The sequence below is a fragment of the Nerophis lumbriciformis genome, linkage group LG05 (genome assembly GCF_033978685.3).
Source record: "Nerophis lumbriciformis linkage group LG05, RoL_Nlum_v2.1, whole genome shotgun sequence".
NCBI classification, from domain to species: domain Eukaryota; kingdom Metazoa; phylum Chordata; class Actinopteri; order Syngnathiformes; family Syngnathidae; genus Nerophis; species Nerophis lumbriciformis.
Window position 1 is genome coordinate 45,545,333 of NC_084552.2, and position 13,596 is coordinate 45,558,928.

General features: G+C 40.4%; 1 protein-coding gene across 1 annotated transcript in view; it reads left to right on the plus strand.

Annotated features, from left to right (window-relative positions):
• Positions 1 to 6,013, plus strand: part of LOC133605923 (insulin receptor substrate 1-B) — a 72,247-nt gene extending 66,234 nt beyond the window's left edge. The window contains exon 4 of the mRNA XM_061959321.2: positions 4,943 to 6,013. Within this exon, the coding sequence (XP_061815305.1) occupies positions 4,943 to 4,950 (8 nt within the window). The 3' untranslated portion in view covers positions 4,951 to 6,013. The remainder of the gene's footprint in view (positions 1 to 4,942) is intronic.
• The last annotated feature ends 7,583 nt before the right edge of the window (positions 6,014 to 13,596 follow it).

A 13,596-nucleotide genomic window follows, 5' to 3' on the forward strand; every position in this document is an offset into this window, starting at 1 on the left:
CAACATGCAACCACCGACCTACACATCGCCACGGTTGCAATTAAAAGGGAGAGAAGTAGTAGCAGGTAAAAATTGTGATTGTTATTCCCTGTGAGTGCACTACATCGTCCAAAATGGCCTCCTTAGGAATTAAGTGCACAGTGTGCACAGTGTGAAGTGACATTCACCCCACTGTAGGTCAAAATGTGTAAACCTATCTAAGCAAATGACATATGTGACAAATTAAATTAGTGTAATATGTACCAGTAATCAATTGTGATTTTTTATTTTATTCGAAAGTCAACAACAAACGAGCCAAAAATAGCCCCCAAGTGGCACTTTAGACATCCCTAGTATAGATGGAGGAGATGTTGCGAGTGTTTTTGACCAGAGTGTGAGTCAGTGCATTAACCTCAGGCAGCCTTGCTATATAATTTTAAGATGAAAAAGGCTCATCATTATGAGAGTAAATATAGTCTGTGTCTATGTCTCGTGTGCATGTGCGTGTCCTTGTTTGTGTCTTGGCGCAGGCCGTCCCGCTAGATGTGGCAGCTGAGCCGTGCTTTAGGCCGCCATGGCCATGTCTGTGCTCGGGGGCTAAATATAGTTCACTGCATGAGGAAGAAGACAAACCTGGCAGGATAGGAGGGTGTCGTAAATATAAAGCAGCAATTATCGGATTGGAGCGAGGCTGGCAAATTTTAGGGAATGAGAAGATCTCTCTTGGCTGATGTCAGCGTGACTACATTTAGCATCTTCACTCGCCTGGAAGCGCGTCCACTCGCTGTCTTCCGCAACTTTTCATGCGCCATTCTGTAAGCATACTTCATGATCACAGCATATCATAGCAATACCCAAATACAGATGCCCTTTTCTGTTAGAACACCACACACGGAACTTGTATGGACATTATGAGTTTGTCTTTGTGCTTGTTCCATGGTTGTTCTATTAACATTTTGAAAAAGTATTATTATTATACTAGATGTGGGGAATGCCTTCCAGCATTCACACATCAGTTATTCTGCCCTATTTTTCGTCTCACTTTTCCTCCCACTGTTTTAATCAGATTCAAACCATTCCACTTTGAAAATGTTCAGCTCATTCATTGCACATATTCTACATTTCTTTTACCCATTCACAATGAACAGACAATGTTTCCACTTTTCCCACATTTCTTAACCGATTCAAACCATTCCACTTATTTAGGACATTCAGACTGTTCTTCATGTCAGAAAAAATTTAAAGACTTATTTAAACAAGTATTCTTACAAAGTGTTACTTCTAACACATTTCTCAACTGATTTTAATTGTTACTTATGTCAAAATGCTACTTGATAATGTTAGCATGCTAACAGTTAACATGAGGGAAGTAACAAAATATTAGCCTGCGAGCTTTTTAGCACATTTTTGCTGGTTTAAGCCTCGGAGTCAATTTTGTTACTTGAAGCATGCTAACTGTTATTAGCATGCTAGTTTTTTTTTTAGCTAATTTTGCAGGTACTTGCCTCAGTCAAATATTTATCTAAGTATCTAAGTAGCAACGGGTCAAAAAATATGACTGTGACTCAAAGTAACGTCCTAATGTAGTTTTTTTCTTAACTCCACAAGATGAGATTAGTTGCAATTGAATTTTCATGAGAGGTCAGCATCCAACAGCTTTATTTACCTCTGCATGCGCTTTACATTGTTGGTGTTACAAATATTACATTTCAACATTTCTGTCTACAAAGATTTGCTTCACCCTGCGACACATAGTCATTTTGATAGTAGGCTATTCTATCTAATATAGACACTTACGTCATATGTTGCCTTCATTATAAGACTTATATAAGGCTTTCAGTTTTTGCGGCTCCAGACAGATTAGTTTTTTGTATTTTTGGTCCAATATGGCTCTTTCAATGTTTTGGGTTGCTGACCCCTGGGCTAAACCAATCAGTGGCAACAATACTGCTTAGTTTGGTCTCATCTAGTGGCCATTACTACTGTAGTATTGATGTTCAAGTACATTTAGATTTTTTTATGCTCAATTTAGACCACAAATATGTAGAATATGCTTTTGAGCAGGGTTGTTAAACTCGTTTTCGTCCAGGGCCACATCACAGTTATGGCTGCCGTCAGAGGGCCGATTGTGACAGCAAAAAATATATGAATTTGCCACTGCATTTGATCACAAGTTTTTTTTTACGCACACTGTAAAAAAGAAACTACTTTTTACATTAAAATAAAATAATGGCAGCTCAGTCACTGGAATTTTACTGGAGTAAAAAGTGTTTTTTACAACATATTACGGTAAATGGAGAAACAGTACCGCTGTTTTTTTACGGGGAAAAATGGCAGCTTAGTGCCTGATTTACTAAAAGGCATGCGTGTACTAAAACACGTGCAAACTTGATAGCACACGCAAAGCTGATCTACCAAACATGCGCAAAGTGGATTGCATTTGTTGTGAGCAGCATAAGACGTGCAATCTATTTTGTGTCATAATTATGCAAAATGGGCAGCGCGGTGGTGCAGGGGTTACTGCATGTGCCTCACAATACGATTCGATCCTGGCCTCGGGATCTTTCTGTGTGGAGTTTGAATGTTCTCCCTGTGACTGCGTGGGTTCCCTCCATGTATTCCGGCTTCCTCCCACTTCCAAAGACATGCACCTGGGGATAGGTTGATTGGCAACACTAAATTGGCCCTAGTGTGTGAATGTGAGTGTGAATGTTGTCTGTCTATCTGTGTTGGCCCTGTGATGAGGTGGCGACTTGTCCAGGGTGTACCCCCCCTTCTGCCCGAATGCAGCTGAGATAGGCTCCAGCACCCGCCGCAACCCCGAAAAGGACATGCGGTAGAAAATGGATGGAATTATGCAAAATATATGCTAATCATCAAAACGCCCACAGTACAGAGAGGTGAAAATGCAAATATATATATTTAAAATCCACAATGTGATTTATCAGCACTCGTCACCGTTTTGGGAGACCTATTTTGCGTTTTATTTGGCACGCGTCAGAAGGACGTGCAAATTGACACAGTTCCACACACGGCTCTGAGAGATGAGTGCTCGCACTGCAAAGACAGACGAGAATTCTCCGTCCTAAATATGCGTGTCAAAATTTTTGGACTGACAGAACTAAAAAAAAGTAGACATATTGTCTATTTAGCAATTTCCTTTTATAATTTTGCTTCACGGTGGCAGAGGGGTTAGTGCATCTGCCTCACAATACGAAGGTCCTGAGTAGTCATGGGTTCAATCCCGGGCTCGGGATCTTTCTGTGTGGAGTTTGCATGTTCTCCCCGTGACTGCGTGGGTTCCCTCCGGGTACTCCGGCTTCCTCCCACTTCCAAAGACATGCACCTGGGGATAAGTTGATTGGCAACACTAAATTGGCCCTAGTGTGTGGATGTGAGTGTGAATGTTGTCTGTCTATCTGTGTTGGCCCTGCGATGAGGTGGCGACTTGTCCAGGGTGTACCCCGCCTTCCGCCCGATTGTAGCTGAGATAGGCTCCAGCGCCCCCCGCGACCCCAAAAGGGAATAAGCGGTAGAAAATGGATGGATGGATGGAATTTTGTAGCAGCTGGATGACTTAAAGGGCTGATTAAAATGAATTCAATTGATGCCTTTTGGTGTCTGCTGGCGTTTTTTTTAAATGCCGTTCCTTGTTATTAATTTAGGAAATATTCTACTGTAATATCTCCTGCAAGAAAAGATGTCTTTTATTATGCATTTTCTTGCGTTCATTCAAGGCGCACAAAAGCGCCCTTCGCACTGAAGTGTTGGTGTGCATATGTTTCTATTGTTTAGATTTGGCTTCAGAAATGTGTTACCGATTATAGATGTGTGCTGCTGATGACATGATAAATGTGCAGAAAATAATCAAGTGTCTCTCTGGTAAAAGCCCTGTATGCACGCAAAATCCTCATTTTTTAAATAAGGCGGTCTGCACCAATTTTCAATTGCACTCGCAGTTTAATTAAATCAGACACAACACCCATTTTATTTTTTGCACACGCTGTTTAGTGCGTGGTATTCGATCTTAGTAAATCAGGCCCTTAGTCGGCAGAATTTATTGAGAAATGTACGGTGGTTTTTACAAGACTGTTTTTTTTTTAGTTCTGGCAACAGAGCTGCAAGTGTTTTTTGTAAAAAAAAAAAAAGGTGCTACCCTTTTTCCGTTTACAGTAATACGCGATAAAAACAACCGCAGATTTGACAAAATACAGCATTTTACCGTAAAAAAACAGCGATAGGGTTTTTGCAATGTACAGTGTATACTTTTAAAACCACCGTAAATTTTACTGTCAAATCTATTGTCATTTTTACAGATAACTTGTTTTGAAATGATAAGTCAAACAGATATTTACAGTATTTGTTTTTACTTTAAATTGTTTGAAATATATGACGATTCAGTATTTGTTGCAGTATTGGATAATATTGAAATTGGAAACATGTGCAATTTAATGCAGTACGATCATTTTTTCTGTCAGAACGGAAAGAACGAACACATTTGGTAAGCAGAGATAAAGTCCTTGAATGACGCATATTATATCCGAGCCTTCGCGAGCCATATAAAACGATGCGGCGGGCCAGAAACAAACAAAAAATATATGATAGAGTGAAGCCGCAAACTTGGAAGCGCGATGCGGCGAGAGAGGACTTGGTTGTGTTTGCTTTACTACAGCACAGCAGACTCCTTGTGAGGCGCGATGACCTGATTTGAAAAACAAACAGACATGTGCTCTTTATCCTCTATCACTTTTCTGTTTATCTTTCTTTACTCATCGTGTTTATTGCCGCTCTTTTACTTTCGGCTCACTATGTTCCATTTGGCTAGAAAATAATATTTCCCAGATAGGAGACCTTAAGATTGACTTATTATTTATTGCAAGCTGCATGTGATGCTATATATTTGTTATTCTTACAGTGTCTGTGTTATGTTTCTAAGCAAACACTTTTTTGTGTCTGCTTGCAGAGTGCTGATGTCAGCGACATCGTCCTTGGGGGAACAGTGTGGCAGCGCCGCTTCGAAGATCTGGACTTGTTCTTTTTTTGTTTTTTGGGGTTTTTTTTTGGTTGGACACGTCCCCAGCAGCACTTGGAGATAAAGTGTGAAATGGTCTTGTCGGTGGTGCAAACCAACAGGGACGTGTGCCAATGGACATTCTTGCTCCTTTCATTCCGTGAGTGGGAGCCAATCAGAGACGTAAAAAGAAGAAGGGAGGCGACTTTTTGTTCCCCCGAGAGAAAAAACTATTTAGTGTATGGAGAAGAGACTATAGAGCGGTGTAGCTGCAAAACAAAAAGTGCCTCTGGTTGATTTTAGACACAGCTTTCCTTTCCTTGGAGTAAATTTGGGAATTTTTTATTTCTTAATTTGATGTTGTTACAGATTTATCTGCAGGTAATATCAAGAACAGCTACTAGTGCTGCTCACAATCATACTATTTATGGGATGAATGGGCAAGTAAATTTGTACTTTTTTAAAAAGGACACATACCAGTTCATCTCATACACTGCAAAATAAGAGCTGGCAAACTATATAATAAAATTATTGGATTTCAAGAAAAAAAATGCTAAACACTAGTGAAATTATCTGTCCATGCAGCTTGTTAATTTTACTTGATAAGACATCCTAAATTAAGATTTTTATATCTAGAAATTAGCAGGACTTTCAAGTAAGTATTTTATTAAAAAAAGAAGCATTATTCATCTTGCAATTCCTAAAGTAAGCATCCTCGGGATGTTGCAGAATCTTTACACAAGATTTTCTATCTGGGAAAAACCTAATGATCTTATTTGAATAGTTATTTTCTCAATTTTAACATTTTAAAACTAGAATAGACGAACTATTATTATAAATGCTAAAATTAAGTTTAGTCTATGACTAAAAATAAGTAAATAGCTTTTAAACCTAGTGCAATGTCGAGAAATTGGCAAATAATTTGCAGTGTAACCACCATTTACTTTTCAAAACAGATGAGTACACTGCAAAAAAGAGCTGTCAAAATATAACATTTTAGGGGGAAAAAATACTAAAAACTAGTGACATGGACAGATATTTTACTAAATTAAAATTTGTATATCTAGAAATTAGCAGGACTTTTAAGATATACATAGGTATTTTATTCTGAAAACAAGTATTATTCAACTTGCAATTCTTAAATTAAGCATCCTTGAGATGTTGCAGAATCTTTAAATGTGGGGAAAACCAAAATATCTTATTTTAATTTTTTACATTTTTTAATTGGAATAAAAAATATAAATATTCTTGCTAAAATAAAAATTAGTCAATTATTAAAATAAGTAAATAGCTCTTAACACTAGAGACATTTCTAGAAATACAATTTTAAATCTTGGCAAGTAACAAATAAATTGCTGGGTGTGACTTTAACTTCTAAAATCACTCCCGAATGTGTCAGAATAAATAAGAAACCGCTCAAAATGACTGAGCTATTAAAGTGTTAGTATGGCTGCTATTAGCTTTTTGCTGTTATTATGCCACTTTTATCACATTTTCTGTTTTTTGATTTTTCTCTTAAATGTTACTGTGTATCTTCGCCATAAAACAAAGCCATACACCAAAATGTATTTGACAAACAGTCTGGAAACAAGAGGCACTTGTAGCAGGAAGTGCCGTAGCTCACGAGCTGGCTCGCTAACGCCAGCGAGCGGTATTAGCATCAAATGGAGCATCCTACTCACTACAGTTCAAGGTGAGCCATTAGTGCCATTAACAAAAATGTTATTAGCGAGCTCAAATCAACTGTTCCTCAATCATTTTCCTCTCAGGACAATTAATATTGTACGACACATCATGCTAAAGCTAACAGCTAGCACAATGCTTTTTAGTGGAGGAAAACAGTACAAATCTGATCACTTGTTAAAAACAAAAAGGAAGAAAATGTTTGACAAACTTGTATTTTATCTCAGTTTAATAATTGCGTCAGCACTTAAGTGCCTGTTTGTATGTTTTGTCTATGTCGTAGAAATGGGGGTTGTCCCTTGCCGTCTGTTTTTCTGTAAATACTCTCTTTTGGATGTCCAACTTCAGGTGACTTTACGAATCAGCCATGGCCCCTAATCGGAGGACTTTTGGGTCGTTTCTTTTTGTGGAGCTTCATTTTCGGAAGGGCCACCAGTGCCAAAACTCGACGTAAAAAAAGACCCTTCAGCTCTCAACTTTGGATGCATTGCTTTGTTTACCGTGTAACCTTGTGAGTCCCTTTTCCCCGTTGTTATCTTCTGCAGTGGGAGGAAGAACTGTGTCATGGCTTGCCTCGCTTATGTGACGCTCTGAGATAAGACGCTTTAAGCTACGATTCGCTCACGGCTTTGATGCAGACCAGGCCAATCGGCGGCAATGCCGGTTGCAAATTGTCTTCATGTGTTTTTCTGCATGTCTGCAAAGTTCACAAACTGCCTGGCTGCGGTCAAATGACAATTAGCGGCGTAGCTTCACTGAGATGTCCTATATAGGCCGTGCGCAGGCAAACACATGCAATGTTTCTAATGGTGGCTGGAAAGAGTTCTCCGCGCACAGGTACTCCAAAAAAAGTAAGCGCACAAATGTTGTTTGCCATCAGTTTGTTTCACAGTGAATTGTTTGTCAACGGTGCTCCATTGTCTCTTTTATGGGATGGTACTGACTGATGTAGATCAGGACATGTGTTGCTTGACGGACATCAACAAAAAAGTCACTAAAAGAATTCAAAGCCAAACAAGTGATGGACTTGTGGTGTGTTTTCTTTTGTGAGAGCAGCTGCTGCTTTTCTTTGCTCCAAACAGGAATAAGCTGGCGTGGACTTCAAGCTGCTGGAAAAGATGAGTATCTGCACCTCACATTATACATAACACAGCTATTTATTTTAAGTATTGGTTTGTTTCTCTTAATTCCACCGTTAAATATATGCAGAAGTGTGACGTCATGATTCCTCCTTTCTTCATTTGGTCATCGTGCCTTTTCCGGAAATGACTTTCTTCAAGCTTTTCATGACAAAGCTTCTGATTTCGTTTTAATATTTAATAGTACCTTGGTTTTTGTAATAATAGTAATGGAAAATAATGGATTAGATTTTTATAACGCTTTTCTAGACACTGAAAACCCATCATTCATATACTCAGCTATATATTCAGTTATATATTCAAGACCTGCTCAGCGGCCTTGTGGTTAGAGTGTCCGCCCTGAGACTAGAAGGTTCAAGGAGTTCAAACCCAGGCCGAGTCATACTAAAGACTATAAAAATGGGACCCATTACCTCCCTGCTTGGCACTCAAGGGTTGGAATTGGGGTTTAAATCACCAAATGATTCCCGAGCGCGGCCACTGCTACTGCTCACTGCTCCCTTCACCTCCCAGGGTGTGAACATGGGTCAAATCCCAGATGATAATTTCACCACACCTAATGTGTGTGTGACTATCGTTGGGACTTTAACTTTACTTTACTCCTCATAATGATGGTAAGCTACATTTGTAACCACAGCTGCCCTGGGGTAGACTGACGGAAGCGTGGCTACCAATTTGCGCCTACGGCTCCTCCGACCACCACCAAACATTCATTCACATTCGTACACCAGTGTGAGCGGCACTGGGAGCGCGGTGGGCAAACTGTCTTGCCCAAGGACACAACGGCCGTGATGAGGATGGCCCGAGCTAGAAGCGAACTTCAAGCCCTCAGGATGCTGGCATGGCCGCCTATCTCTTACCTATTTATCTATTTCTTAATTTCTTCTCTGGGATTAATAAAGTATTTCTGATCTGATCCTGATCCTGATCCTTCACAATCCTTATGTGAGACAAGCACACATATGTTTTTCTTTTTTTATGCACCATGACTCATAAATAAACGCTAGCAAAAGTCAGCTAACAAGCATCACGGTCAAAAAAAAAAGTATTTTTTTTCGTGCATTGTTATACCAAGCATCGTTTTTCCCTACTGTGTACTACTGGGGTAACTTCTAACAGAAATGTCCACCATGTTGGATCGAGGAAATATGCTAACAGCTGATCACCATGATCCAACTCAGATTAATTGCGATCAATGATCAAATAATCGCCCAGCCCTAGTTGACAGGGAACTTTTTTTACATGGAAGACAAAATAATCCATCCATCCATCATCTTCCGCTTATCCGAGGTCGGGTCGCAGGAGCAGCAGCGTAAGCAGAGAAGCCCAGACTTCCCTCTCCCCAGCTCTTCGCCCAGCTCCTTCCGGGGCATCCCGAGGCGTTCCCAGGCTAGCCGGGAGACATAGTCTTTCCAACGTGTCCTGGGTCTTCCCCGTGGCTTCCTACCGGTCGGACGTGCCCTAAACACCTCCCTAGGGAGGCGTTCGGGTGACATCCTGAGCAGATGCCCGAACCACCTCATCTGGAGGAGCAGCGGCTTTACTTTGAGCTCTCAGAGCTTCTCACCCTATCTCTAATGGAGAGCCCCGCCACCCGGCGGAGGAAACTCCTTTAGGCCGCTTGTACCCGTGATCTTGTCTTTTCGGTCATAACCCAAAGCTCATGACTATAGGTGAGGATGGGACAGTAGGTCCAACGGTAAATTGAGAGCTTTGCCTTCCGGCTCAGCTCCTTCTTCACCACAACGGATCGATACAGCGTCAGCATTACTGAAGATGCCGCACCGATTCGCCTGTCGATCTCACGATCCACTCTTCCCTCACTCGTGAACTCGTCCACATAATAAATACCAAACACCAAACAACACGAAAATAATCCATCAAGTCAAAAACATTGCTCAGTCACTCACGCCACAACATATTCATGCACGCAATAAAGACAAAGGAATAGAAAAGTCAATTAACCAATGCGAGCTGGCTATCATCACTGGGGTGAATATTATCGCATGTTTATGTGAATCGAGCTTATTTAATGAGCTAATGATTATGTGCTGTGGCACTAATGTAGGTATGACACAATGCAGAACACTATCAGCACTCAAAATGACCAAAATGTTGCAATTGCCATTTCCGGTTAGTGCGTAGTGACAGTAATGGATTTACTTTCAAAATGTTCACAATCAGGAAATTAAGTACACAATGTATCTATTAAAGTGTACTGACTGAAGTATTCTAGCAGGTTTCTTGTCTAGATAGACAAGAAATCTGACAGGACCAGCTGGTATTGATCAGTTGAAATGTCAACTTGTGCTCTTGCACTTTTTTCCTTTTTTTTTTTTTTTTTGCTTGAAAGTCATACGTTTTCTTTTGCTTTGCTTTTTGCCAAAGTCAAATGTCAGTCGCATTCCTGCTTCACAGCGACGGCGAACAGACAAACCGGAGTCGCATCCAGACGAGCAAGGAGGAGACTGGGGCTGGCGAATGGGCACAGCTGCCATCTGGTTGTCGTAGTGACGCGCTTGTCCTAGAGGAGGAAGGAGGAGGCCGGCTGCTGGATGGCGGCCAAGGCAGGCAAGAGGGCACATAATTCAAATGACAGAGGTACAGTATTTACACTGGGGAAAGCTGGCAGGTGGCTCATCATTTGGTATACATTTAACATGATGCATGCCAATATTAATGTAAAAGTCCAATATGTGTTACTTTAACCTCCTGAGACTCAGAAAAATAAAGGTTGCAATTATTTTTGCATTGAATAGTTACACTGTGTCAGAAAATGTGTTAATCCTTTTATTAAATGTCCTTTGCAGTGGACAAGGCATCCATCTTTCTATTGTTTTAATAACAGGGAAAACCTTTCATAAAACAACAATTATATCCAAGTTGATAGCCTAACTATATTTTTCTTATTGTCGTTTTATTTAAACATTGAAAATTGTCACTTGAGCTTAAACGTTAAGTTTTTTTATTCCACCATTTTGTAAATGTTATGCAACGCTCCCTTTGTATTATAAATGATACTGCAAGAAGTCGTTTTTTTACCTTGGTTATCATACACATGCATGTCTTCATTATTTTATATGAAGTAGTATTAAGTCCTCATGTCCACCAGTGGAAGCTAGAAAACAGTGTTTTCAGTATTTTAGAAATTACTGTTGGTTACAAAAAACACCAAAAAACATTGATTAAACTGTAACAAAAAATTACATGTCTACCTTTTAAAAACACTATAAACTTAATAACTTCTACAGTGCATCTGTAAAGTCTTCACAGCGCTTCACTTTTTCCACATTTTGTTATGTAACACGTACAGCCGTATTCCAAAATAAAATAAGTAATTTTTTGTCCTCAAAATCCTACACACAATACCCCATAATGACAATTTTTTAGCAAATTTTTTTGAAAAAACTAAAAAACATAAACATAAGTATTCACAGTCTTTGCCATGATGCTCAAAAGTGAACTCAGCTGCATCCTGTTTCAACTGATCATTCTTGAGATGTTCCTACAGCTTAATTGGAGTCTACCTGTGGTAAATTCAGTTGGTTTGACATGATTTGGAAACGCACACACCTGTCTATATACAAACCCCGTTTCCATATGAGTTGGGAAATTGTGTTAGATGTAAATATAAACGGAATGCAATGATTTGCAAATCATTTTCAACCCATATTCAGTTGAATATGCTACAAAGACAACATATTTGATGTTCAAACTGATAAACTTTTTTTTTTTACAAATAATCATTAACTTTAGAATTTGATGCCAGCAACACATAACAAAGAAGTTGGGAAAGGTGGCAATAAATACTGATAAAGTTGAGGAATGCTCATCAAACACTTATTTGGAACATCCCACAGGTGAACAGGCAAATTGGGAACAGGTGAGTGCCATGATTGGGTATAAAAGTAGATTCCATGAGATGCTCAGTCATTCACAAACAAGGACGGGGCGAGGGTCACCACTTTGTCAACAAATGCGTGAGCAAATTGTTGAACAGTTTAAGAAAAACCTTTCTCAACCAGCTATTGCAAGGAATTTAGGGATTTCACCATCTACGGTTCGTAATATCATAAAAGGGTTCAGAGAATCTGGAGAAATCACTGCACGTAAGCAGCTAAGCCCGTTACCTTCTATCCCTCATGCTGTACTGCATCAACAAGCGACATCAGTGTGTAAAGGATATCAACACATGGGCTCAGGAACACTTCAGAAACCCACTGTCAGTAACTACAGTTGACCGCTACATCTAAGTGCAAGTTAAAACTCTCCAATGCAAGGCGAAAACCGTTCAATCAACAACACCCAGAAACGCCGTCGGCTTCGCTGGGCCTGAGCTCATCTAAGATGGACTGATACAAAGTGGAAAAGTGTTCTGTGGTCTGATGAGTCCACATTTCAAATTGTTTTTGGAAACTGTGGACGTCGTGTCCTCTGGACCAAAGAGGAAAAGAACCATCCGGATTGTTATAGGCGCAAAGTTGAAAAGCCAGTATCTGTGATGGTATGAGGGTGTACTAGTGCCCAAGACATGGGTAACTTACACATCTGTGAAGGCGCCATTAATGCTGAAAGGTACATACAGGTTTTGGAGCAACATATGTTGCCATCCAAGCAACGTTACCATGGACGCCCCTGCTTATTTCAGCAAGACAATGCCGAGCCACGTGCTACATCAACGTGGCTTCATAGTAAAAGAGTGCGGCTACTAGACTGGCCTTCCTGTAGTCCAGACCTGTCTCCCATTGAAAATGTGTGGCGCATTATGAAGCCTAAAATACCACAACGGAGACCCCCGGACTGTTGAACAACTTAGGCTGTACATCAAGCAAGAATGGGAAATAATTCCACCTGAGAAGCTTTAAAAATGTGTCTCCTCAGTTCCCAAACGTTTACTGAGTGTTGTTAAAAGGAAAGGCCATGTAACACAGTGGTCAACATGCCCTTTCCCAACTACTTTGGCACGTGTTGCAGCCATGAAATTCTAAATTAATTATTATTTACAAAAACAAATTAAGTTTATGAGTTTGAACATCAAATAACTTGTCTTTGTAGTGCATTTAATTGAATATGGGTTGAAAATGATTTGCAAATCATTGTATTCCGTTTATATTGACATCTAACACAATTTCCCAACTCATATGGAAACGAGGTTTGTATATAAGGTCCCACACTTGGCAATGCATTGCAGAACACAAACCAAGAATGAAGTCGAAGGAATTGTTTGTAGACCTCCGAGACAGGATCGTCTCGATGCACAAATCTTGAGAAGGGGACAGAAAAATATTTGCTCCTTGAAGGTCCTAATGAGCACAGTGGCCTCCACGCGTAGGTGCCTTTGCCCCGTGACCAAGAAACCAGGCACTGCAACAAAAAGAAGACAGGCAGCAGCAGAGATGACAGATCATGACAGTACCTCCCCCTCTAGAAGGTGGCCCCTGGCGGTGTACATGGTTTCTCAGGTTGGAGAGAGTGACAGTACACGCAGAAGGGATGGATCGAGGATACAGAACCATGAGCGTTCTACAGGAGCCAGCCAATGATAAGTTCTGAATAAACAGCCATGCCTCTTGTCCAGGTTAATAAGGGGGTGATGGTATCATGTGACAATCCGCCAGCCTAAAGTTCTGGCCTGCCGTTTGGGACAAAGCCTCTCTTAGTATTCCGCCACACCCGATGAGCTCGGGGGATGTGCTGGTGAACGGATGGGATGGCGATCTCACACTCTTGAGAGGAAAAGAGAAGCGGCTAATAACCATAGGCAACTTTAAAAGGAGACATACC